This window comes from Fundulus heteroclitus, chromosome 10 (assembly GCF_011125445.2).
Source record: "Fundulus heteroclitus isolate FHET01 chromosome 10, MU-UCD_Fhet_4.1, whole genome shotgun sequence".
Classification (NCBI taxonomy): Eukaryota; Metazoa; Chordata; class Actinopteri; order Cyprinodontiformes; family Fundulidae; genus Fundulus; species Fundulus heteroclitus.
The window spans coordinates 24,966,821-24,989,767 of record NC_046370.1 but is presented as its reverse complement, the minus strand read 5'-3'; the positions used below and the strand labels follow the sequence as shown (position 1 = coordinate 24,989,767).

Here is a 22,947-nt window from a genome sequence, read left to right as displayed (position 1 = left end):
TTGATTAACTACGATTCAATCTACCGTCTCAGTAAATCTGATAGTTTGCCATCTTTTACTTCCAGGATTTCCTATAAAGAAAATCAGATCGGTAATTATGTGGTTTTCATGATCGGTTCCTTTTTATCTCTACAGGCCAATTTTCGCATCGCGGCCACCGGAGTTGTTCTTGATCTGGACAAATCGGTGACCATAGTGAAGAAGCTCAAGCTATTGGATATCCATTCAAGATCTTTAAGAACACCTGCTTCGTTAAGGTGGGGACATGAGTTTCCTTTTGGTTTTAGGGTTTACATGGACCAGGTCATGAGTTTGATTACTACCGTTTTTTCTGACTATAAGGCGCACCGGATTATAAGGCGCACTAATATTCTTCAAAAGTGTGTATATCACTCTGTTCCTTCAGGTACACAGCTCTCTATCTGTCTGTTGGGAGGACAGAGTAGATGGACGACACTGCCCTGTTTCTAACATAGGCCAAAATAAACCTAACTTTTATATTGAATTAACTTACTAGGTTTATTGTTGCTAGCGCATACTCCAGGCTGCCCAAAGGCTCCCATATATTTGGGTGTACTTTGCGCTTACTGTAAACTTGGTGGACTCCACGTTGACTCTCCTCGGACATTTAACCCATAGTCTCCATAGTCCAACGTACTATTGCCTACGTTTTTATGTGACAAATTCCTACAATTCTCACACTTTCTGCCAGTGGGATGAAGCGGCGGAACAGATAGTAAAATGTGTGATTATCTAGCTAAAGCCGTTTCTTTCCCAGCAAGCTCCCACCACACACTTGTCAGTGAGAACAGAGAGGGGCTGTGATTCTGCACGTCCTTGCAGCCGCCTGCTTGGAGCAGCTCAGTGTATCATTTTATATTGAGCCGTACTTGCATGCACAGAGTCCGCATCAATTATGCATGAAATTTAGCGGAGTGAACCACGCCTAAGTATGTGGGGGCCTTTACATGAATGCACTTCTAGTTTCGACATTAGTCAGGCACTCTTTTAGACTGCTTAGAAATCCGATCAGGTAGTGACACAGTCAATCGTAATATCCATTGAGCGTAGCGGCTTGTTGCTTATCAAAGTCGTACTTGCACATTTGAACAGGTTTTTGAGCACATTGTACCACATAAAATCACTCAGTAAGCACAACGGTAATCATATATAAGACACACCAGTTTATAAGGGGCACCATCAATTTTTGACAAAAATTAAGAATTTTAAGTGTGCCTTATAGTCTGAAAAAATGGCACTAAGCGGCTTTGCTGTGTGTGATGGATACTTGTGTATCAGGTCTAAGGATGCTGTGTATCTCCTCAGGGAATGTTCAACACGGTACTGGAGGTAGCTAAGTTTGAAGGGGCGGCTGTACGATCAGTGTCAGGAATCAGGGGTCAGATCAAGAAGGCTCTGTCTTCACCAACGGGAGCTTTCAGAGCCACATTTGAGGACCGGTTGCTCATGAGTGGTGAGTGTTTTTATGGTGCACAACTGTGAACACGCTCACAGTTGGACCCCTCACCTTTCAGCTCTTATTGTGTTTGTTAGTCAAAGACATTCTGCAGAATCCTGGCTGTGATCCTCTTTAGTCAGAGGAGATGTGCAAACATCTCAACATTGTTTTCTAAAGTATTTATCAGTGTGCAGCTCACATGCACTGAAGAGGGAGTGGTGGGCTGTGCTCTGATAGGACAAAATGGCAGATCCACCAAATTTTCCACGAGCGGACACAGCTCACCTAATGTTTTCTCTGAGCTTCTTCTTGAAGAGAAGCCTTGTTTTGCAGTAAATCTATACCGATGCTACATCCACAAGATTATTCAGTTTCTCAAAGAACAAGCATCTGTTTCTGTAAGAGGAGCTGTGTGAAAACAGCTTCCCTGTATTGAAAGTTTGTGTAACATCTGTGTTTTGGTGTTTGCAGACATTGTATTTCTGCGCTCCTGGTATCCAGTGTCTGTTCCTCAGCTCTACAACCCCGTCACCTCTCTGCTGCTACCGGCGGGTCAGAAGGACAGCTGGGCAGGCATGAGAACCCTCGGGCAGCTCAAACGCGACCTGGGGATCCACAACCAACCGAACCCCGACTCTCTGTACAAGGTAGAGAGCACTCCTCCTGCCAGCTTTCTGAGCAACTCATCATGGAGACAGAACATTTCATGCAACCATACCTGTAGTCTAGGGCTGGACGATATAGAAAAAAAAGCATATCGATAAAATAGAAATCATATTGATCGATATTGATAATTATCAAAAGAATTCAAAATATATATTTTATGTGCAGCCCTGGCCATTTTATGCTGTTGCTTAATAACCTATTTTTAAATGAATGGTTTAAAACACAACCCTTTATTCAACCAACGTTTTACGAAAACTGTAAGTGTTAAAGAAAAAAAAGAACACGTGCTCTCTGAACTCTCTGAAGGCTGATTGAGCTTTCCTGGGTTTGTGATTGGTTGGGAGGATGCAATGACTGTAGTATTAACCTACATGATAGCCTAGAATGCACTGTTCTTTATTGAACTTTTTATTGACCCGTGTTTTTTATATTGAACCATACATCTATCGATCGATATATATTGCTATTGAATTATTATCCAGCCCTACTGTTGTCCATTACATACTTAGTATATACACCCTATGCTGCTTAGCTTATTGTTAGCTTGGGTATGAATGATTATTGTCTTATCCTCATTTGGAAGTCGCTTTGGAAAGAAGCCTCTGCCAGTGGATAAACATGTCATCTTTGACACAATGCTGACATGTAATAAATAGCCTTAGTTTAGTTAGGAGTGTGTTGACCACCAGTCCAGACCTTCTGTTGTCTGATTATTGAGCACCTTTAGTAAACCTTTGCCTTGCGCCATTGCTCCATAGTGCTGGAAAATCCACACATAGTAAACTAAGAAGTTGCTCTTAAAGGACAGTTTGATCCTGGTCTTTATTTAGACATAAAAACAGCTCCAGGCAAATCCACTCAGATCAGTTTAGTGATTACTGCAATGTCAGTGAGTTAATGCAGCTGTCTCGGTTCCTTAGAAACACTGCTTTTTAATTGGCAAAACAACCTAAACTAAACTTAACTGTTTTTATCTAGGATTGAAATGATTATATTAGGGCTACAACAACAAATCGATAGAATCAATAAAAATTGATCATTAAAAGCTGTTGTTACGGCCCCCCTCTTTTTGTGAGGAGGGGAGTAACACGACAACCACAACAATTTGACAGTCCAGGTGAATGTTGTAAAAAGGATGGATTTATTGATAACGAAAATCCCCAGAAGGCTCACACAAACTGGGGGGGAGAAAGGGTGCCAAATCAAAGAAAATAATAGAACAAAACAGGGCCTAACTACCGTCTGTGCTAAAGAAACAAAAGAAAACAAAAACCCTGCCAATCTAATCTAACAAAAGTTTCCACCAAAACTTTACATGGGTGGCACCCACCTACTTGCCTAGTGTATCTAACAGAAAAACAAACACCTACGTGATGAAATGTACAGGGTGCCCTAAACTTACCTCACCCTCTAACTCCCACCACAAACCTTCACACAAAGAGCAACAACACAAGCGTCAGGTAACAAAGCCAGGTTGATCTGATCTCCAGCTCTCCCTGCTGGGCTGCTTAAATAAGGCCTCCCTGGATGCTGATTGGCCCATGGTTGAGAAATCAATCAAGGGAGATTGACACCAGCTTTCCTCAGTACCTGTGAAGAGACAAAGGGGGAGGGGAAAGAGAAACAAACAGCCTGCAGGCATGTACCAGCTGTGGTGATGAATTTCATCATTGATTCGTTGTGTCGTGCGATTAATGCGTCACTCGCCATGTCATGGAGCCGTTTACCTCACCTGCAGACCATTGTCAATGCTGACTGGCTGCTTTGCGATGTAAACGGAGCTAGTGCTGGGCGATATGGAAAAAAAATCATATATCACGATATGGACTATTTTATATCACAATAACGATATATATCGCAATATGCCCCAATTAAGTAAGTTTTCAGCAAATCTCTGAAAAATATGACAAAACAACATAATTGCTTATTTTTTCTAACTTTATTTTGAAGTGACATTTATAGAACTGTCACAAATTAGAAAAATAAATTGTAGTGCAGCAACATAAATACGTAAAATGAGGCGGAGGTAGCGCTACAGTACCCTTCACATTTGTTTCAAAATTCAACATGTTTGTAAATTAAATTACCAAAACGAATAAATCAAAGTGCCTAATGTTTAGTTTAAGTTTCTGAGTAGAAAAGCACACATTTCTGAACAAAAGTTAGTTAAAAAAATAAACTGTTTTTCAAGTTTCTGAAATATTTAACCTTCTAGTGCAAAGTTTGCATACCATAATGGCAATATAGATGATGAAAATTAAATAAATCAGGGTGAATATAACTATAACTGTTTAAGGCATCAACCATCAAAAAGTGCAAACATAAAGGATACATTGTCAACGCAGAAATGTTGTTTCTGTCAAATCTATAGGTTGAGTGTGAGGAAGACAAGTTGGTGAACTGTATTTTGGCTTAAGACCTGACCTCTTATATGTGACAATGTTCCCACTCACACTGAAGGCCCGTTCAGATAAACTAGTAGCAGGAATGCACAAGTACGTCTTAGCAAGCCTGGCCACTAATGGGAAGTTTAACTCATGTTGTTTCCACCATCCCAGAGGGTCAGCCTCTGAATCAGGCTCAGGTGTCTGAAGATACATGGAGAGCTCCAGTTCAATGGATGCTCTGCTTGACTGAGAGCGGGCTGGTGCCTTGGCCTACAGCTGGTGCCTTTTTGAAATGGCTCACCAAACTCTTCTTGTCTTCTTTGTTGGATAAGGAAGGTCTGGATAATCTTCAGCAGCTGGTGGTGAAATGAAGGTGGCTGTTTCTGCACTTTCAGGTGCCGGCATTGCCATGTCCACCAGCTCTGCTGCAGCTCTCAACTTTATGAACTCACCCTCTCTTCCTTCATATAGGCTGTCTTAAACCATGGGTCAACAAATGTCGCCATGTCTAGAAGGTTTGTTGGTGGTACAGTCATCATACTCTTCATTGAGGTACTTAAGGATACCCTCTTTGATTGACTTTGAGAGCTCTGTGTCCCCATCTTTCTGGCTGAGTATTCCGTTGTTGAAGAGGTGCAGTACTGGTTTCAGAAAAGATACGGTTGACGTACTTCTCCCCCAATAAAAGCATCAATAAACTAGAACAGTGGACCCAGTGTCTTGTTCATGGGATCCTAGTACCATCATATCTTGCCAGCTTGGCACCAGATTTTTTTGCCTAAGTCAGATAGATAAGGAAATGGGGTTACTTTCGTCAGGAGGTGAATCTAGGCTGCAAACATAATCAGAATCCAAGGAATCGGTGTGTAATGTCCAGTTTCCATGTCTCACCTTCTTGTCCTGCAAAAGACCTGTGACAGAGCTTTCTCCTGATCCAGGAACCTCTGGATCTTCTGCTGCAGTGAACCCCCATCTTGGTGGGGGTTTCAGTGATGAGCTGATGGGGAGGCAAGCCCAGTACTGCTTGAGCCTTGGCAAGTCATGTTTTCTGTTCTATACGAGTTGGAGATGCACTCACAACTTTTTTACAGACCCCAACTGCACATTCCACAGCCTGCTTTGTAGATGCTGGTATGAGAGCTTTCTAAGCTTTCTCTGTATAGATAAAAGATGTATGTAATTTAATAACAAATGTGAATTTTATGATATAAATTATAAATACATTTAATTCATAATATCTAATTAAATCTGCACGGCAACTCCTGTTATCCATTACGAGACCCACCGCCAGGATTACGCCATTAGCTGGGCGAAACCCTCTTCAGTATTGATGTGTTGTGTGTAGACCTGATCAAACATAAAACAGGATAAACAAGCAAGTTAAATTTCACTAATATTTTGCTGTAAGTTTAATTAAGAATCGTCATCATCGACACTTGTTACCATGGGGAAATTATTGAGAAGACGCCAGCTCAGAAGTACACAGATAACATAAAACACAGAAAAAACAAACATGCTCCCTCAGTGATGCACTCGGCTTGCACTAAATTACACTTAAATTACACTTACCAATAGCTAGCTGAGAGACGGTGACCAAAGCGTTGTAGCGTTGCCATTCATTCAGCTTCCATTGCAGTGATGTTGTTGGTGGCATTTATCTGTGGTGAACACAGACCTAGGTGGTATTCTTGCAGCCCCCATGACTCCAGTGTATCTCTCAGACCTAGATAGATAAATGCTTTTTATATATATAAATAAATATTATGAATAGAATAAATATGCAGCAATAGCAGAATTACACAATTACTGCTCCAGTAACTACCTTGGGCTAACATGGCTCCTGTGTGGTCATCTGTAAGTTAGGCAGTCTGTAAGGAGCGAGTGCAGATGGTCCCATTCTTCCCTGATGAAATGGATGGCATACACTCGTATAGGGGCTGCGTCACCTGCTTGTCCACAGGTCCTTGTTGTCAAGGCCGTAATGTACCACGCTGCAAAAGCTCCCCTTCTAATTTGGCCCGGCAATGCGTCATATAAGCGAGGCAATCCACTTGACTGACGTGCTTGCGACTGGTCATAACGTACTTCGGTTCAAGGACTTTGACAAGCTCTCGGAAGCTCTCCTTCTTAACTTCGTACACGGGGACCATGCCTTTACATATGTAATGCGCAATGGCAACTGTGGATTTGTTTTTGGCACTGAGAAGTTTTCTCATACGGGGTGCATCGTGCTAACGACTCTGTTACATCAACAAATGCATTGAGGACGTCAGCACCACAAAGACCATCATCACCCGAGCCAAACCAACGACCCTGGATCACTGAGGAGGTCCATCAAGCGCTAAAAGCACGGAACTCAGCCTTCAAGTCTGGTGACAAGGAGGCATTGAGGACACTGAGAGCCAACCTGAACCATGCCATCAGGTTAGCGAAGCGGAACCACAGTCAGAAAATCCAGGAGATTTTCCATGACGCCAGCAACACCAGGAGCATTTGGAAGGCATACAGGTGATCACTGAATAAAACACGCCCTCCCCTGGTAGGTGAAGTTGATGCTGACTTTCCTTTACAGACTAAATAACTTCTTTGGGAGGTTTGAGGCACTAAACAGCACTCCCGCAGTGAAAGCTGTTCCTCATCAGGAAGAGGAGGTCCTCTGCCTTGACACTTGCCGATGTGTGGAAGACTTTAAGGAGAGTCAACCCGCGGAAGGCCCCAGGTCCCAACAACATACCTGGCGGGTGCTCAAGGAGTGTGCAGGTCAGCTGGCTGGTGTCCTCACAGACATTTTTAAACACCTCGCTGACCAAGCCACAGTGCCAGCATGCTTTAAAGTCTGCCTCCATCATTCCGGTGGCAGAAGAAACCTCAAATCACCTGTTTCAACCGACTACCCGACCATCATGATGAAGTGCTTTGAAAGGCTGGTAAAGGACACAATCGTCTCCAGTCTACCCCCAACATTCGACCCGTTCCAGTTTGTCTACCGGCGGAACCGCTCCACTGAGGACAACCATCTCTCTGCTCTTCAACCTGAGCCTTGCACACCTGGAGGATAAGAACAAGCACGTGTGGATGCTATTCCTGGACTTCAGTTCGGCGTTTAACACCATCATCCCACAGCATCTGGGGGGAAAACTGGAACCTCTAGGCTTCAGCACACCTTCGCAACTGGCTGCTAGACTTCATCACCAACAGACCTCACTCAGTCCGGGTCGGACAGACACACCCCTGATGTCATCACCCTCAGGGCTCCCCTCAGGGCTGTGTCCTGAGCCCCCTGCTGTTCACCCTGATGACACACCGACTTCGTCCCCAGGTTCACCACCAATCACATCGTGAAGTTTGCTGACGACACAACAGTGGTGGGCCTGATCAAACACGACAACGACCAGGACTACAGAGAGGAGGTGGAGGCAGCTGGTGGGCTGGTGCAGAGAAAACAGCATGATCCTGTACGTGGAGAAGACGGAGATCATCGTCGACTTCAGGAAGAACCGGCCTCACCCACGCTCCACTGTTCAACAGCTCAGCTGTGGAGGTGGTCAGCAGCAACCAAGTTCCTGGGGGTACACAATCACGGACAAACCTCAGCTGGTCTGTGAACACCACGGTCACTGGTGAAGATGGCACAGAAGGCGCTTGTACTTCCTGAGGAGAGCCCACCATGCCCCCGCCCATCCTCACGACCTTCTATAGAAGCACCATAGAGAGCATGCTGACAGCTGTCTCTCTGTGTGGTGTGGAGGCTGCAGTGCCTCCGACTGAAGAACGTGAGGAGAGTGGTGAGGACAGCAGAAAGGATCATCGGGGCTCCTCTTCCCTCCATAAGATATTTCATCTCAGCGCTGCGTGTCCCGAGCCCGTAACATCAACAGTGACCCCTCACACCCCCACCATGGACTGTTCTCCCCTGCTGCCCTCTGGGAAGAGGTTCCGCAGCATCCGCTGCAGGTCACCAGGTTCTGCAAAAGCTTTTTCCCTGCTGCCATCAGACTGTTGAACTGCTGAACTATAACCCATAAACTCTGCACAACATTCGCATATTTCCACATTTTGCATCATTGCATCTCCATCTAGCATTACAAACTGCTGCCAAACTCTTAGTTTTATTTAAATGCATTCTTGCTCAAATGCCCTTTGCACAATCAAATTCTGTACATACAAATGGTTTTTAAAATACTTACCTGTACACTGTGACTTTTCTCATGCATTGTTTACATTTCAATTGTTTTACTTTTAAATCACTGCACTTTATACTGTATTTTTAATCTACTGTAATTTACAAAGCCGTATTATTGCACAAATGCCCTTGCACAATCAATTCTGCACATACAAATGGTTTTAAAAATACTCACCTGTACACTGTGACTTCTCCTGTATTGTCTACATTTAAATTGTTTACTTTTAAATCACTGCACCTTATACTGTAATCAAATTTTTACAAGCTGTATGCAACGAAATTTTGTTCTGTACGCACTTTGTGCATACAAAATGACAAAGTTGTCTAAGTCCAAGTCTAGTTACCTTCGGCTGGCTATAATTTTTATTTTTGCAACTTCCGCCTGCTGTTTCACAACTTGCTTTACCTCTCACTTTTTAGATCCTTATGTATCTTTTTCGTGGTTCTTCTTTAAGTGATATAAGAGGTTTGTCGTGTTGCCGTCGGTGAGGGAACAGTCTTGTAGCATAGTTTTGCAAATGACCTGCAAATGACCGTCTGCTCCGTGTTGGACTTCTTAAATCCAAAATGTAACCAAATCACAGACGTACCCCCTCTTTTTGGTAAAAGTGCTTCATCTTCATCTGGTTGCCGCGTAGCTGTTCTGTTTGTTGCAACCATGGGTTTAAGACTTCAGCCTCCTGGCGTCTCCATCTCTCAGCTCTCATAAGTTAAGTAACGTAAAGCATGTAGCAAACCCGCGTGAGTCAAAAGCCGTAAAGCAGTGTCATGTTGCAAAACCACAAGACGACGCTTCTTTGTGAATAAAAAAAAAAAAAATCTTGTTTATTACTTATAAGCTGTGTGTAGGCTATGTGACTACACTAATATGTTCGTCGTAGTCTAACTTGGGAAATATTTGCTTGAATAAGAGATAAAATGGGTGTTAGAAACGATAGAATAGAATTAGCACTTTTCTATCGTCCCGTACGATATGTATCGTCCTATCGCCCAGGCCTAAACGGAGCAAGGTGGATTTCCAAATACTGCTTTTTTGTAGTAAATTCTAAAGATGATTACAAAGATGGAGAGCTTGTCACACTTTAACAAAACCAAAAAATAAGTAACATGCAAGACATGCAAGATAAACAAACATTTGATAAAATAACATTTTAAAGAACGATTTGCTCAGTAAAAATTTAGTATCTTTAGAACGCTCGATTTTATTAATGTGATTGTACCTCCGGTCAGCTAGGAGTCGCTGGAGCGGTCAGTCGCTGAAATCGATTAATCCTAAAGTTGGTACGAAAACACCATTAAATCGACATTAATATTCCATATTAATGCGGTATTACAGCTCGTAGCACTATCGAACGATGGTGGAGCGAAACGAAACAAACCTTATCTTATGTTTGAAACAAACCATAGTCGCGTATCCGGGAAGAGCGAATGTTATTCAGAAGCTAATAGCATTAGGCTAGCAGACATTCGGGGCTAATTTTAAAAAGCTTCGGCTTTATTTTGGTTGTAATGAGCGGACCGGTAAACACAAACATCATTATCCCATCAGTGTATAAAACCCTTGTGGAGGTAATGTTTGTTAGAACCGTAAAAACACAATTGAATTACATCAGCATGGCATGGTTTCGAAGAAGCTAGCCGGAGCTATGCAGATTAGCGCCACATGTTTTAAAAACACTCAAAACATATTAAAGTAAACCATTCTAAATAAGCAATTTAACTTTCCCTGTTTATTTCTCTGCCAAACCTGTCGGTGCCTGTGTGTCAGTTTGGTTCACTTTGGGCATCCAGTTGGAAGAAGTTGAAACAGGGGTGAAGGCTGATTCTCTGATCATACGGCTCGTAGGCCTAGCCAAAACGTAGCTGTTGGAGCAGGTGGCTCCAGGGTCCTTCATATGAGTCTTTGACCCGGTTGCAGCAGGCAATTTCAGCGCAGCTTTTACTCTCAGCTTGGGGAAATGGGTCCTGTGCCGGCTGCAGGCGGGAGGCTGCCCCGTGCCATCTGTAGTCAGCTTCCAGCAACAGCTGAGGAAAAAAAAAAACTTAAGGCTGGTTTTGGCATAGACGGATTCTTTTCTCCGGCGTCTGGTTACGCAGAACTTAGACTGCAGACTTGGCCTCCATTCAGCCGGCAGTTCTCAAAACCCAGTCAGGTCCTCCTCTCTGCAGAGGACGACGAGTGTTTTTCCCCAATGTCTCTCCCAGGAGCAACGGGAATTGAGGACGTTTGTCTGTGGGAAGCTTGGCTTTATAGCATGGCACTCTGCTGAGAGGGCAGTTCCTTGGTGCTGTCAAAAGTGTCCTGTTCCATGTTGTTTCCAGGTCAGTCTGATTTTTCCTTATGGCTTAATGGCACAACACCCCCATCCTCCACATGCAGACGCAGTAAGTTCGAGTTAATGGGAACAAGTGTTTAGATGTACGCTGGTTGGATTATGAATCCAACCAGCGTACAACTCCAGCCCTCTCAATCAGAATAAATTTCATTTTGATGGTAATAATTTGTTCATTAAGCTTTAAGTTTTAAATTTGCTGACAAAGTCTGAGTGAAGGTACTGTATAGGAAAGAGGAGGAGAAGTTACGGTTGGCTTCTGGAGCTGCTGTAAAAGTCTTGGTTCAGTGGGGTAGCTGCAGCTCCTCGGCTGGTTTGGCTGCTTGCTTGGCCAAAGCAAAATGGACGGACCTTGTTAGTTCACTGGGAGATGTGGGGTTTCCCAGTATTAACTCTTGAGGTAAATTAATGTTGATGTTAGAGTCCAGACCTCTCCAGTATAACAAATGGAGGAAAGGGTAACGCGCCAAACTTGATCCTGCCAAGAATGCGACCACAGCTCACCATGTGTTGAAAAAACACGCAGAGTTCAGCTGTACACAACGATGCTTCTTCTGAGAAGAAGCAGTTGTGCACCGTGTTCTATGGGTTTATAGTTCCGGGGTGTGTTCCAATCTGCCGGCTATCATCTCAGGTGAAATCCGAGCAGCAGATAATTCTGTGTGTTGTAGTCCAGACTATTTTGCATGTTGGGAGTCGCAGTTCGTCATGTTATAATTGCTAACACTCTATTGCAAATTACAACACTTGGTGTTTTAAATGTAATTTATAAAGATATCAAGATGTTACAAATTTAATCTAATAAAGGGTCTCATCCTGCCACCTCTGTATATTGTAGGGAAATATTTCTCTAAAGAACTGATTTATTGTGAATATCCCTTCCTTTTCAGCCGATAGTGCGAGCGAAAAGGCACTTCAATCCACTTCATATTCCCAAGGAGCTTCAGAAGGCCCTCCCATTCAAGAGCAAACCCAAGCAGCAGCAGCCAAAAGGAAAGACCCCCAGAGACCTGCAGAGGCCCAGCGTAATCCGAGAGCCCCACGAGAGAAAGGTGAGCTTCTCAGGATCAGACCTTCCAGGAGAAGAAGGGATGTCATAGGTTTAATGTGTTTTCTTAAGATTTATTTGGCTCCAAATTACAGCATTTAGTGTTTTTATCAAAAGCTCAATACAGGCCAACACACTGGCGCCACATGTTGGTGACCAACACTTTAAGGCAATTAACCTGCTCCAGCCTGAGCTACAGAATAAAAAAAAAAACGCTACAGAATAAAACAAACACCAATATCAGTACATCCTAGCGTTGGTATTTTTAATATTGTATTAAAGCACTTTGTAAGGTCAGAAAATTGTTAAAATGGATAAGGAAAGATTAATTTTTGAGGTTGAAATTACAAATAAGAAAAATGATAAAAAGATATTTCTCACAAGATTCGCTGTTCTAGTGAGAATCTGGTTTAAGTGATTTTCTGGTTTAAAGAAGGAATTCTAAGGTAATATAAAGTTTTGTAAATGATTTCCATAGTGAGCATTTTATGGTATCAATTTCTTCTGGTAGACTACACCACCTGCTGGTGTAAAGGGATAACTGCATTTGACAATAATCTGAAGATCTCTTCTGACACTTTGTGTTAAAGGCGTCATCTCTAAAGACGGGTACTTGGTACTTCTGATGTGCGTTGCCCTTTAAGGAAAACCCAGATTTTTCACTTGAATGATCCCTTACTGTTAGTGGATGAATAAAATTCCTCTTACAGGAACTTCAGTCCAAGTCCCGAAAGGCTGAGCCGGTTTATGTTCCTCAGCTGTGCTTTTGTCAAAGCTTTCTGATGTCTTTCCTCCTCACATTAGATGACTGTTTGTTTTTTTTCTGGTCTGACAGGTGGCAGCACTACTTCAAGCTCTCAGCACAGTCCACAATTACAAGAGGAAGAAGGCTCATTCAGTGCAGCATGCCCAAACACAAAGAGTTCCTTCAGCAAAAGGAGAAGGATGAGGAGTCAAAGCTGAAGAGACAGAGGGAGGCAAAGAAAAAACTGTACCGAGTGATGGGTCAGATGGACCAGAAAGAAGCAGCGATCCAGTCTGAAGGGGGCGCCAAAAGATGACTAGTTACCTATAACTGGACCTGTGTATGTGAACTCTGGAGAACTGCACTGCTTTGTTCCACAGCTTTGACAGTTTGTTTTATCTTGTTGTTGAGACAGATGTTAGTGAGATAAAATTTGGTATCATTCAATAATAGTGAAACATAGACATTTATGTTTTTCTGTGCCAAATTTGGGTTTGAAATAAACTGCATAGAAATATTTTCCATACCTGCTTCTCTGAGCTTTTAGGGTGTGGAGGGCAGGCTGTCTACTGCCTGAAGTATGCCTATTCCTTTGGCAAGGTTATTCCATATTGACTATACTGCATGTTTTAACTAGGAGATGCTGGACAATAGAGTGTGAAACCAGAAAAAGTTTTGTAGAATAATAATCAGAACCCTTCAGGAAAGTCATTTAGTAATTTTCCAACATCTCTTTACTACTGTGTTGTCGAAATGTTTTAGATACTCACGGTTGTTCAGAACAATCATGGTCCAACATCCCTAACCAGATCGATCAGCGTTTCAGGTAGAATTTCTGACAATTTACTACCAGATGTAGTAGAGAACCAGTTGACTGATGCCTGGTGCTGATTCTGTGTTTATTGAATCATTGAATGAAAGGGGTGAGTTCAAGATGGTAGTGCTGTAGAGTTCAGAGGTCATTTAGTTAAAGCAGTGGAGAGGTGAAACAACACATTCTAAGCTGATTAAGGCAACACTGTTGCTTGGGGGCAGAGGGGCCACAGGCCCCTGAAAACCAAGTTCATGTTGCAATGTGAAGACCTAAGCATGAGGTCTCAGGTATGATACAGGGATGGTTTTCATACTATGTTGGAAAATGTAAAATTAAAAATATTTTCAGTTTTTATAATAAATGCAAAAATTTGCAAAGAAAAATGTTGACTACTTTTTTTTTTAGCAATCTAATCTACGTGATCTTCTCAACATCCAGACACCTTTGAGAACATTCCAGTCAACCAGCCAGTATCTCCTCAATCCAAATCAACGTCATCACCTAGAGGTGATCAAGCATTCGCTGTGGCTGCCGCAAGACTGAAATACCTTACCTCTACAGGTCCACAGTGCAGAGCATAGGGAAGTCATTTTTCTTATGATTGTTGGTTTAACAGTGAAGCACCTTTGTCGACTCTTGTTTTTAAGTGTTCTATACAAAATCTGACATCGACAACAAGCATACAGTGGGTAATTCCATGTTTTTGGGGGGGGTTAGTATGAAACAAAACAGTTGAATTTAACAGCTAAGTGTTTTGGTCTGCTCAAGCGCATTGCATCAGGGCTTATCTTTAAAACTGAGATACTGTGCTACAGCATATTTAAAGATGACCTTCAGAAACTGTTCACTGTGATTGGTTGGCTTCAGTGGCCTGATCAGGACCCTCCCCCTTTCCACATTACCTCTGCTGGAAAAAGCAACAACCATAAGATGAAATAAGAAATACAGCTTCATCAGAAAACATGGCAACCTTTGGTTTTAATGTGATTGATGTGACTTGGCAGCCTTTTAATAATGCTTATGCACAAAAACATTTTATATTTTTCATGTCTCCAGGATGTTGTCTGAGCAGGTCTGTTCAATGCAGGCGGCATAGCAACCATTACAGCAGCATGGGACATTTGTAAGATTCTTTTGTTAAATCGTTCCCCTCTGTCTCCATCTTGTGATAGCTAGGTCAGTTGGTGTCAGTTCCACTCCCACTATTACCATTAGTTTTTGATCCATGAAGGATGACACTGCAAAAGTCAGGAGGCTGCGTAACATGGAACATCACACACTGGAAGCGAAAAGGACTTGCAGTGTGCAATGATAAAAGAACAGCATTGCCTGTGGTGATGTTCCAGTTGATCTTTTTTCACAGTACACTGTGGTGTAAATTAGGAATTTTTTCTGATGTAACCCTCAAACTTTTTGTGTTTTATCAATGTATTAAAAGAATGCATCGGGATGAGTTTCTCACCAGTATGTTGAACACCTCTGTAATTCATAAATCAGTTTTTATGGTGTACCTGGTCTGAATTGTGTCTAACACATATTGGTGTCCACTGTGACAAAATTGCACATTAGTTCCCGTTTTCTCTGCATTCAGAATTCCACTCAAACTAAAAGAGATATTTAAAGTAGATATTTTACAGACCCCTTGAAGAAGGCTCATTTCTTTTTTTTTCTTTAAAATTTTTATATAAAACCTCTTAGGCGTTGCTTGGATTTGAAGTTTAACTCACCCCTATAATTATATCGGTTTCTCCTAAAGAAACAGTATTGTATATTAAGAAAAGCTTCTCTGCTATATACATAATTTGTGTTGTCACGGTTGCCTTGCAACAAGAACGGCTTGGATTTAAATCTCAGTCTGGGGTCTTTCTACATGGAATTAGTATGTTCTCCCTGTGGATGTGTGGGTTCTCTCTGGGCACTCCCGCAGTCCAAAATGTAACTTAGGTTAACTAGTTACTCTAAATTGCCTTTGTGTATCAGCGTGTGCATATGCATGGTTGTTTGTCCTATGTGTCACTGTGTTGCGACCTGTCCAGAGAGTGTTCTGACTCTCTTCCAGTGACAGCTGGAGATAGGGACCAGACCTTAGGAAAGGGTGAGAAAAGTGATCAGTATGCACTCTAGCAGCTCCAGTCTAAAGCAGTACAACTATGGAGATGGTTGTAAAAAATTGAAGTTTTCCATATTTTTATAAAATACACATTGTCACCTTATGGACAAAACTGGGAGCCTGGGGAACAAAGCTCTGCCTCTGTTTTAGATCCTGTGGGCACAGTCTGAGAGCAACAAATATGTTTTGGCCTTTCTACAGAGGCTTCCAAAAGTATTACCCATTGAACCTTTCTACATTTTGTCACATTACAACCCCAAACATAAGTGTTATTGGAATTTTATGTGAAAGACATTCTTTTTACAAATAAACAGAAAAGTGTGGTGTGTAAAAGTATTTAGTCCCATTTTCTCTGAGTGCAACCAATTGCTTTCAGAACTTGCCTGAATATTGCTAATGACTGAATAGAGTCCACATGTGGGTAATCTAATCTCAGTACAAATGCAGCTGCTCTGTGATGGCCTCAGAGGTTGGTTAAAATAATATTGGGGCGCAAGCAGCATTGTGGAGTCCAAGGAATACATCAGACAGGTCAGGGATAAACATGTGGACAGGGACATCCACCTAAACTTGCAGGGTGAAAAAGGGGAACACTGATCAGAGATGCAGACAAGAGACCCATGGTGACTCTGGATGAACTGCAGAGATCCACAGCTCAGATGGGGGAATCTGTCCACAGGACAACTTTTAGTCATGCTTCTGCACAAATGTGGTCTTTATGGAAGAGTGGCAAGAAGACAGCCATTGTTAAAAGAAAACCATAAGAAGTCCTGTTTGCAGTTTGCCAGAAGTCATGGGGACACAGCAAACATGAAGGTGCTTCGGTCAGACGAGACCAAAATTGAACTATTGCCAAAATGCTAAACGGTGTGTGTGGCGAGAACTAACACTACATCACTCTGAACACCCCATTCACAGTGACAAACCCTGTTGGAGTATGCAAAAGACTTGAGACTGAGGTGGTGGTTCACCTTCCAACAGGACAAAGACCCTAAACATAGCAGGGCTACAATGGAATGGTTTAAAACAAAACATATTCATGTGTTAGAAAGGCCCAGTCAGAGTCCAGACCTAAACCCAATCGAGAATCTGTGGCAAGATCTGAAAAGTGCTGTTCACAAATACTCTCCATCTAATTTGACTGAGCTTTAGCTGTTTTGCAAAGAATGGGCAAAACTTCAGTCACTAGATTTACAAAGCTGGTAGGGGTGTGTTATCTGAGAAGCTCTTTAGCTTCTTGCTGTAGCTTCTCTTAACAGGCCAGATGTCCTTGTTGAGATTGTTCCTGACCTGCTCTTACAAGGCAAGTTACACAATCCTGTAAGCCTCGTCTTTGGTCAATAGCTTTGCAAGAAGAAGTTATGTCCGCATTTTTCAACAAAAATACTGACCTTAGGGTCAGCCAATCAGATGTCAGGATCTCTACAGAAGCCGCTCTACTCCCAACCACTGATTTGATGGGTGAAGTTGACAATTTAAATAACTGTATGATGACACAGCTGCATGGAAGTCATGAAATAAATAAATACAGAGTGAAATAATATGTATATTTAAAAAAATTTATTAAAAAATGACATTTAATTATTCCATGTAATCATTTAAAAGTTCATTATTTAATCACATTGTTTAATTATTTAATTGTCCATTTAATAAGTTAAAGTTACATGTAATTATTCAATATTGTATTAAAGAATTAAATGATACCATTTAATTATCTAATTTATTTATTTAACGGTAAATTCACCTTTATTTATTTCATGATATATTTATTGGTTTCATTTTGTCCTTTCTAACCCTCCATAGATATAAACAGCGCCGTATAAATAACACTCTGACAAAGTGACCGTGGACGGATTGAAAATATCCCTCTGATCGATAACCTGACTCTCGGCAGATGGATGTTGTTCTGCAGAGCTCCGCAGAATGACAGCCATCTGGTGAGAGTCAGGTTATATCCATAGACATTAATGTGGGCTACATTGATAACTGCCGAATATTTTGGAGAACACCTGGTCTGATCAGGAGAGATGGCGCTTCTTTCTTAACCTGACTCAAGCCAGATGTATTTCGCTCCGCCTAGCTCCACTTACATCCATCTGGGACCTCTCCATAGGAATTGCCTTTTTTGAAGGCTGGGCCTTATCAAAAATCCTTGCATATGATTGGATAAGCCACTTGTCTGTCATCTTTATCGACGTGCTATTTCAACCACTCAACCCGAAGCCAACACGTGACGCTGATGAGAGCGACGCAGGAAAAAAAAGACGATCTCGGGCCGACAGCGTCGAGGACTAAAGGCCTCCTAATATGGTTCGCGCTAACCGCTCCGCCGCGGGCGCGCCCCGGAAAACAAAATTTGCCAAATACGGTCGGGAGAAGGGCGAAAACATCGTTTCCACCAACAAAAGCCTTCAGAGCCGTTCTCTGATGTTCTTTTAATGAAACAATATTAGGTAGATTGGACAACACGGAAGAAATAGCAGCATCAATGTTAATGCTTGCTTCCTCGATGCGAGCAGCCATTGCTGTCTGTCTTACGTCACGGTCGCTTCTCCACTACGTCACATCTATGAAACTCTAGCCCTGCGTCGTGATTAGCTAGACAATAAAATTGGTTAGAGAAATCACTCTCTATGGGAGAGGTCCCAGATGGATGCAAGTGGAGATAGGCGGAGCGATATCAATCTGGCTAGAGTCAGGTTACTTCTTTCTAGGAATCTGGTCAAATTTATCAGTTCTCCAAAATGCTGGCCGTTTCTCAATTCACGAGAACGCGAGTACGGACTTGCGTTCTCGTCAAGTCTGTTCTCGGTAAGAACACAGGAAGATCGGACTTGACGAGAACGCGAGCACGCAGCACGCATTGTGCATTGGAACAGAACAGAAGTATACTCGTGACGTCATCACACCCGCAGCTCTTGAGCATTTCTTTAACGTTCAAAACTATTTATACACTACACCATCATATCTTATTGAAAACGTTTTTTTTTTTTATTAATTTCTAAAAAGTCTAATAAAATATCTAAAAAAAAAATTGTAGAACTGGGTATAAAACCAGCAATTTCTTTGTTGGGAGTTGTAATTGTTGTAGTTGTAGAGGCGATTGAATCTTCTTTAAAAATCAGCACTTTGTAGAAGCAAAATGAGCGATACGAGCAATATTGCTGTTGCTCTGGTTGTTGGTCAGCTTTACCAGCAGGCTGAAGAGGAGGTGATGCAGTTGAGGAGGAAAATCCGAGCAAGGAGAAGATTGATGCGGCAGAGGAGGCTCAGAAGGCAGGCTTTGCTCACCCATCTATTGCCAACTGGTAGGCATTTTAAGATTGACAGCCTATTTCCTACTTTTATCTTTAAAACAACATTGAGGATGGCATTAAAAACGTGATCAGGTTGAAATTGTGACTATTTTTCAATAAATAATTAAAATGAAGACCCAATTTTAAAATTAGTAACAGTAGGGTTAAGCTACTTACTGATTAAGAAAGGAAAAAACATATTTTTTCTTCTGTCCACCTTTACAGTGATTAATCTATAAATTATGTGCAGTTAGTTCAGCTAATTTTTCAGTAAAATGGTAAAAATACCAGAGAAGGGAAGCCATTTGTTACATGTCCTATACTTGACTAGTTTTACAACACTATACATTTTACCTTTTTATTTCTTGAGAACTATATTAATCTGCATGTTAAGCAGTTGTAGTTTTATGGTGTGAAAAGGTGACAACTGAAAAAAAAAAACAATTATGGTAACATTTGGCATTTTTTATTTACAGGAAGAAACAGAAACAAAATATGTGAGGATAAACACTTCTTTGCCGATCCTCCAAATATTTTTTAATGAAGGGGACCTGAAACCAGCCTTCAGGCTAAACAGGGCCACCATCGTCCTCCTCCTTCAGCTGCTGCCCATCCAGAAGGTCCATGGATGGCCACAGGAGATAGAGGTGCTGGTGACCCTCTACTGGCTGGCCCGCAGTGAAAACAGCTTGCCAGTAAGATCTCTTACCTTCTTGTCCTTAAATAGAGCCAGCAATGACACACAATTGATACATAGATTATATTAATTGGATAGAAGATTAAGACATATCAGCATATTACCTAAATTACAAGTTAATTTTATATTTGGTACAGGTCTAGTGGAGGCACGCTACAACAGACACCACGCCAAGGCTGATAAACATCGTTGAGCGTGTCTTTGGTGGTCTGAAGACACGGTGGCGTTCCATCTTCTTAAGGGCGTTGGAGGTCCGCCCGACGTTTGCCCCAAAAGTAATCACCGGCTGCTGCATCCTCCACAATATTAGTATAGCAGCAGGTGACCAGCTAGACGTGGAGGACGAGGAGGTGGACCCAGAGGAGGACGACCATCCGGCGGCTGAAGACAGGGAGCTGCTCCAGCTGGCTGCATGTTTAAGTGAACATGACTACACCTGACCTAATGTAGATCAGTTCTAGTCATGTTCACATGCTGCTTCATTTAATTTTTTTTCACCACCTGTGAAAAAACATTAAATAATCATTAAATAATTTCCATTCCAACTATTTTTAATTGTAAGTTTATAGGCATTGTCTATTTGTATAAGATCTTAATAGGATTTATTTCTTTGTTTTAAACCATGTTAGTAACTGTTAATAATTTGTTGAATATATTACACCTTCATTCTTTTCCAAAGATTAAACATTTGTATAAAATAAATGTCTGTTTTTTCATATACTATCATTACTATTGTTTTCTTTCCCTCTTTCTCCTCTCAATATTTCATGTCCTGACTCAGAATAAACTCACTTAGATAGGAAAAACATTTATATAATTTATTTATTTATTAATTTTATATGTTGCTGTCGTCCTTGGCAGACATTTGCAATTTATTCCAGCAAGTATTGAGTTAATAAAGCAACACACGTCAGTCAGATAAACACAAAACAAATAAATCATAACCAGCGGTATTATGCACACTACTTTTTTAATTACGCACTAACTCTGTAAACAGGCCACATAGGGAAGCTTAAAAGTATAATGTTCTCGCCTCAAACGATCTTAAAACGTACTTTTGAAGAACAACAGCAGCAGAAAAGGGAATTTTTAACTTACCGCTGTGAGCTCTGTTTGCGCTGTCTCGAATCAAGCTGCGGCCGCGGTGCATTCTGGGCAAGCGGTCAGTCTGAAGAACGCACAAGTCTGCTCTGATGCATGCTCGATAAAGAGGGCGGGCGAGAACAACATCCGGGGAATTCGGCGCGTTCTCGATTTGGCGTTCTCGGCAATGGAACAGTGCTCGGGCTGAGGCTGATGACGTGTCACGAGCACACGAGAACGCTCAAGAACGCATATTGAGAAACGGCCGCTGTCAACCGAGGGTCCAAACCAGGATGTAGAGCCGTGGGTAAAGCCATAGGCCGTTTCTCAATTCACGAGAACGCGAGTCCGTACTCGCGTTCTCGTCAAGTCTGTTCTCGGTAAGAACACAGGAAGATCGGACTTGACGAGAACGCGAGCACGCAGCACGTATTGTGCATTGGAACAGAAGTATACTCGTGACATCATCACACCCACAGCACTTGAGCATTCCTTTAACGTTCAAAACTATTTATACACTACACCATCATATCTTATTGAAAGGTTTTTATTTAAATTAATTTCTAAAAAGTATAAAAAATATCTAAAATAATTACAGAACTGTGGGTATAAAACCAGCAATAGCGGGAATTTCTTTGTGGGGAGTTGTAATTGTTCTAGTTATAGAGGCGATTGAATCTTCTTTAAAAATCAGCACTTTGTAGAAGCAAAATGAGCGATACGAGCAATATTGCTGTTGCTTTGGTCGTTGGTCAGCTTTATCAGCAGGCTGAAGAGGAGGTGATGCAGTTGAGGAGGCAAATCCGAGCAAGGAGAAGATTGATGGAGAAGATGGGCGAGCAGGCTTTGCTCGCCCATCTATTGCCAAGTGGTAGGCATTTTAAGATTGACTGCCTATTTCCTACTTTTATCTTTAAAAAAAACCCATTGATGATGATATTAAAAACGTGATCAGGTTGAAATTGTGACTATTGTTCCTATATTAATAAAAATGAAGACCTAGTTTTAACATTAATAACAGTAGGGTTAAGCTACTTTATTGCACCTCCTGACCTTCACAGCATTGATCATTAAGAAAGGAAAAAAAAACATTTTTATGTCTGTCCACCTTTACAGTGATTAATCTATAAATTATGTGCAGTTAGTTCAGCCCATTTTTTCAGTGAAATGGTAACAATACCAGAGAAGGGAAGCCATTTGTTACATTTACTATACTTGACTAGTTTTACAACACTATACATTTTATCTTTTCTTTCTTGAGAACTATAATAATCAGCATGTTAAACAGGTATAGTTTTATGCATAGAAAACGTGACAAAAAACAATTAACATTTGGCATTTTTTATTTACAGGAAGAAACAGAAACAGAATATGTGAGGATAAACACTTCTGTGCCAATCCTCCAAATATTTTTTAATGAAGGAGACCTGAAACCAGCCTTCAGGCTAAACAGGGCCACCATCGTCCTCCTCCTTCAGCTGCTGCCCATCCAGAAGGTCCATGGATGGCCACAGGAGATAGAGGTGCTGGTGACCCTCTGCTGGCTGGTCTGTGGTGCATCCCATAGGGAAACAGCTTGCCAGCAAGATCTCTTACCTTCTTGTCCTTAAATAGAGCTAGCAATGACACACAATTGATAGATGATATTAATTGGATAGAAGATTAAGACAGATCAGCATATTACCTAAATTACAAGTTAATTTTATATTTGGTACAGGTCAAGTGGAGGCACGCTACAACAGGCACCACGCCAAGGCTGATAAACATCATTGAGCGTGTCTTTGGTGGTCTGAAGACACGGTGGCGTTCCATCTTCTTCAAGGTGCTGGAGGTCTGCCTGACGTTTGCCCCAAAAGTAATCGCCGCCTGCTGCATCCTCCACAGTATTAGTATAGCAGCAGGTGACCTGCTAGACGTGGAGGATGAGGAGGTTGACCCAGAGGAGGACGAGGAGGTTGACCCAGAGGAGGATGACCATCCAGCGGCTGAAGACAGGGAGCTGCTCCAGCTGGCTGCATGTTTAAGTGAACATGACTACACCTGACCTAATGTAGATCAGTTGGAGTCATGTTCACATGCTGCTTCATTTCTTTTGTTTTCACCACCTGGAAAAATACATAAAATAA

The 22,947-nt window shown here is 41.8% G+C and overlaps 1 protein-coding gene across 1 annotated transcript; it reads left to right on the top strand.

The window, feature by feature from the left end:
• The first annotated feature begins 218 nt into the window (after positions 1-218).
• Positions 219-13,025, top strand: LOC118556189 (ribosome biogenesis protein BMS1 homolog). The gene is made up of 5 exons (XM_036142595.1): positions 219-257; positions 1,327-1,474; positions 1,931-2,106; positions 11,919-12,080; positions 12,912-13,025. The coding sequence occupies exons 2-5, from the start codon at positions 1,330-1,332 to the stop codon at positions 13,023-13,025; spliced, it is 597 nt and encodes a 198-aa protein (XP_035998488.1). The 5' UTR covers positions 219-257; positions 1,327-1,329.
• Positions 13,026-22,947: the final 9,922 nt, after the last annotated feature.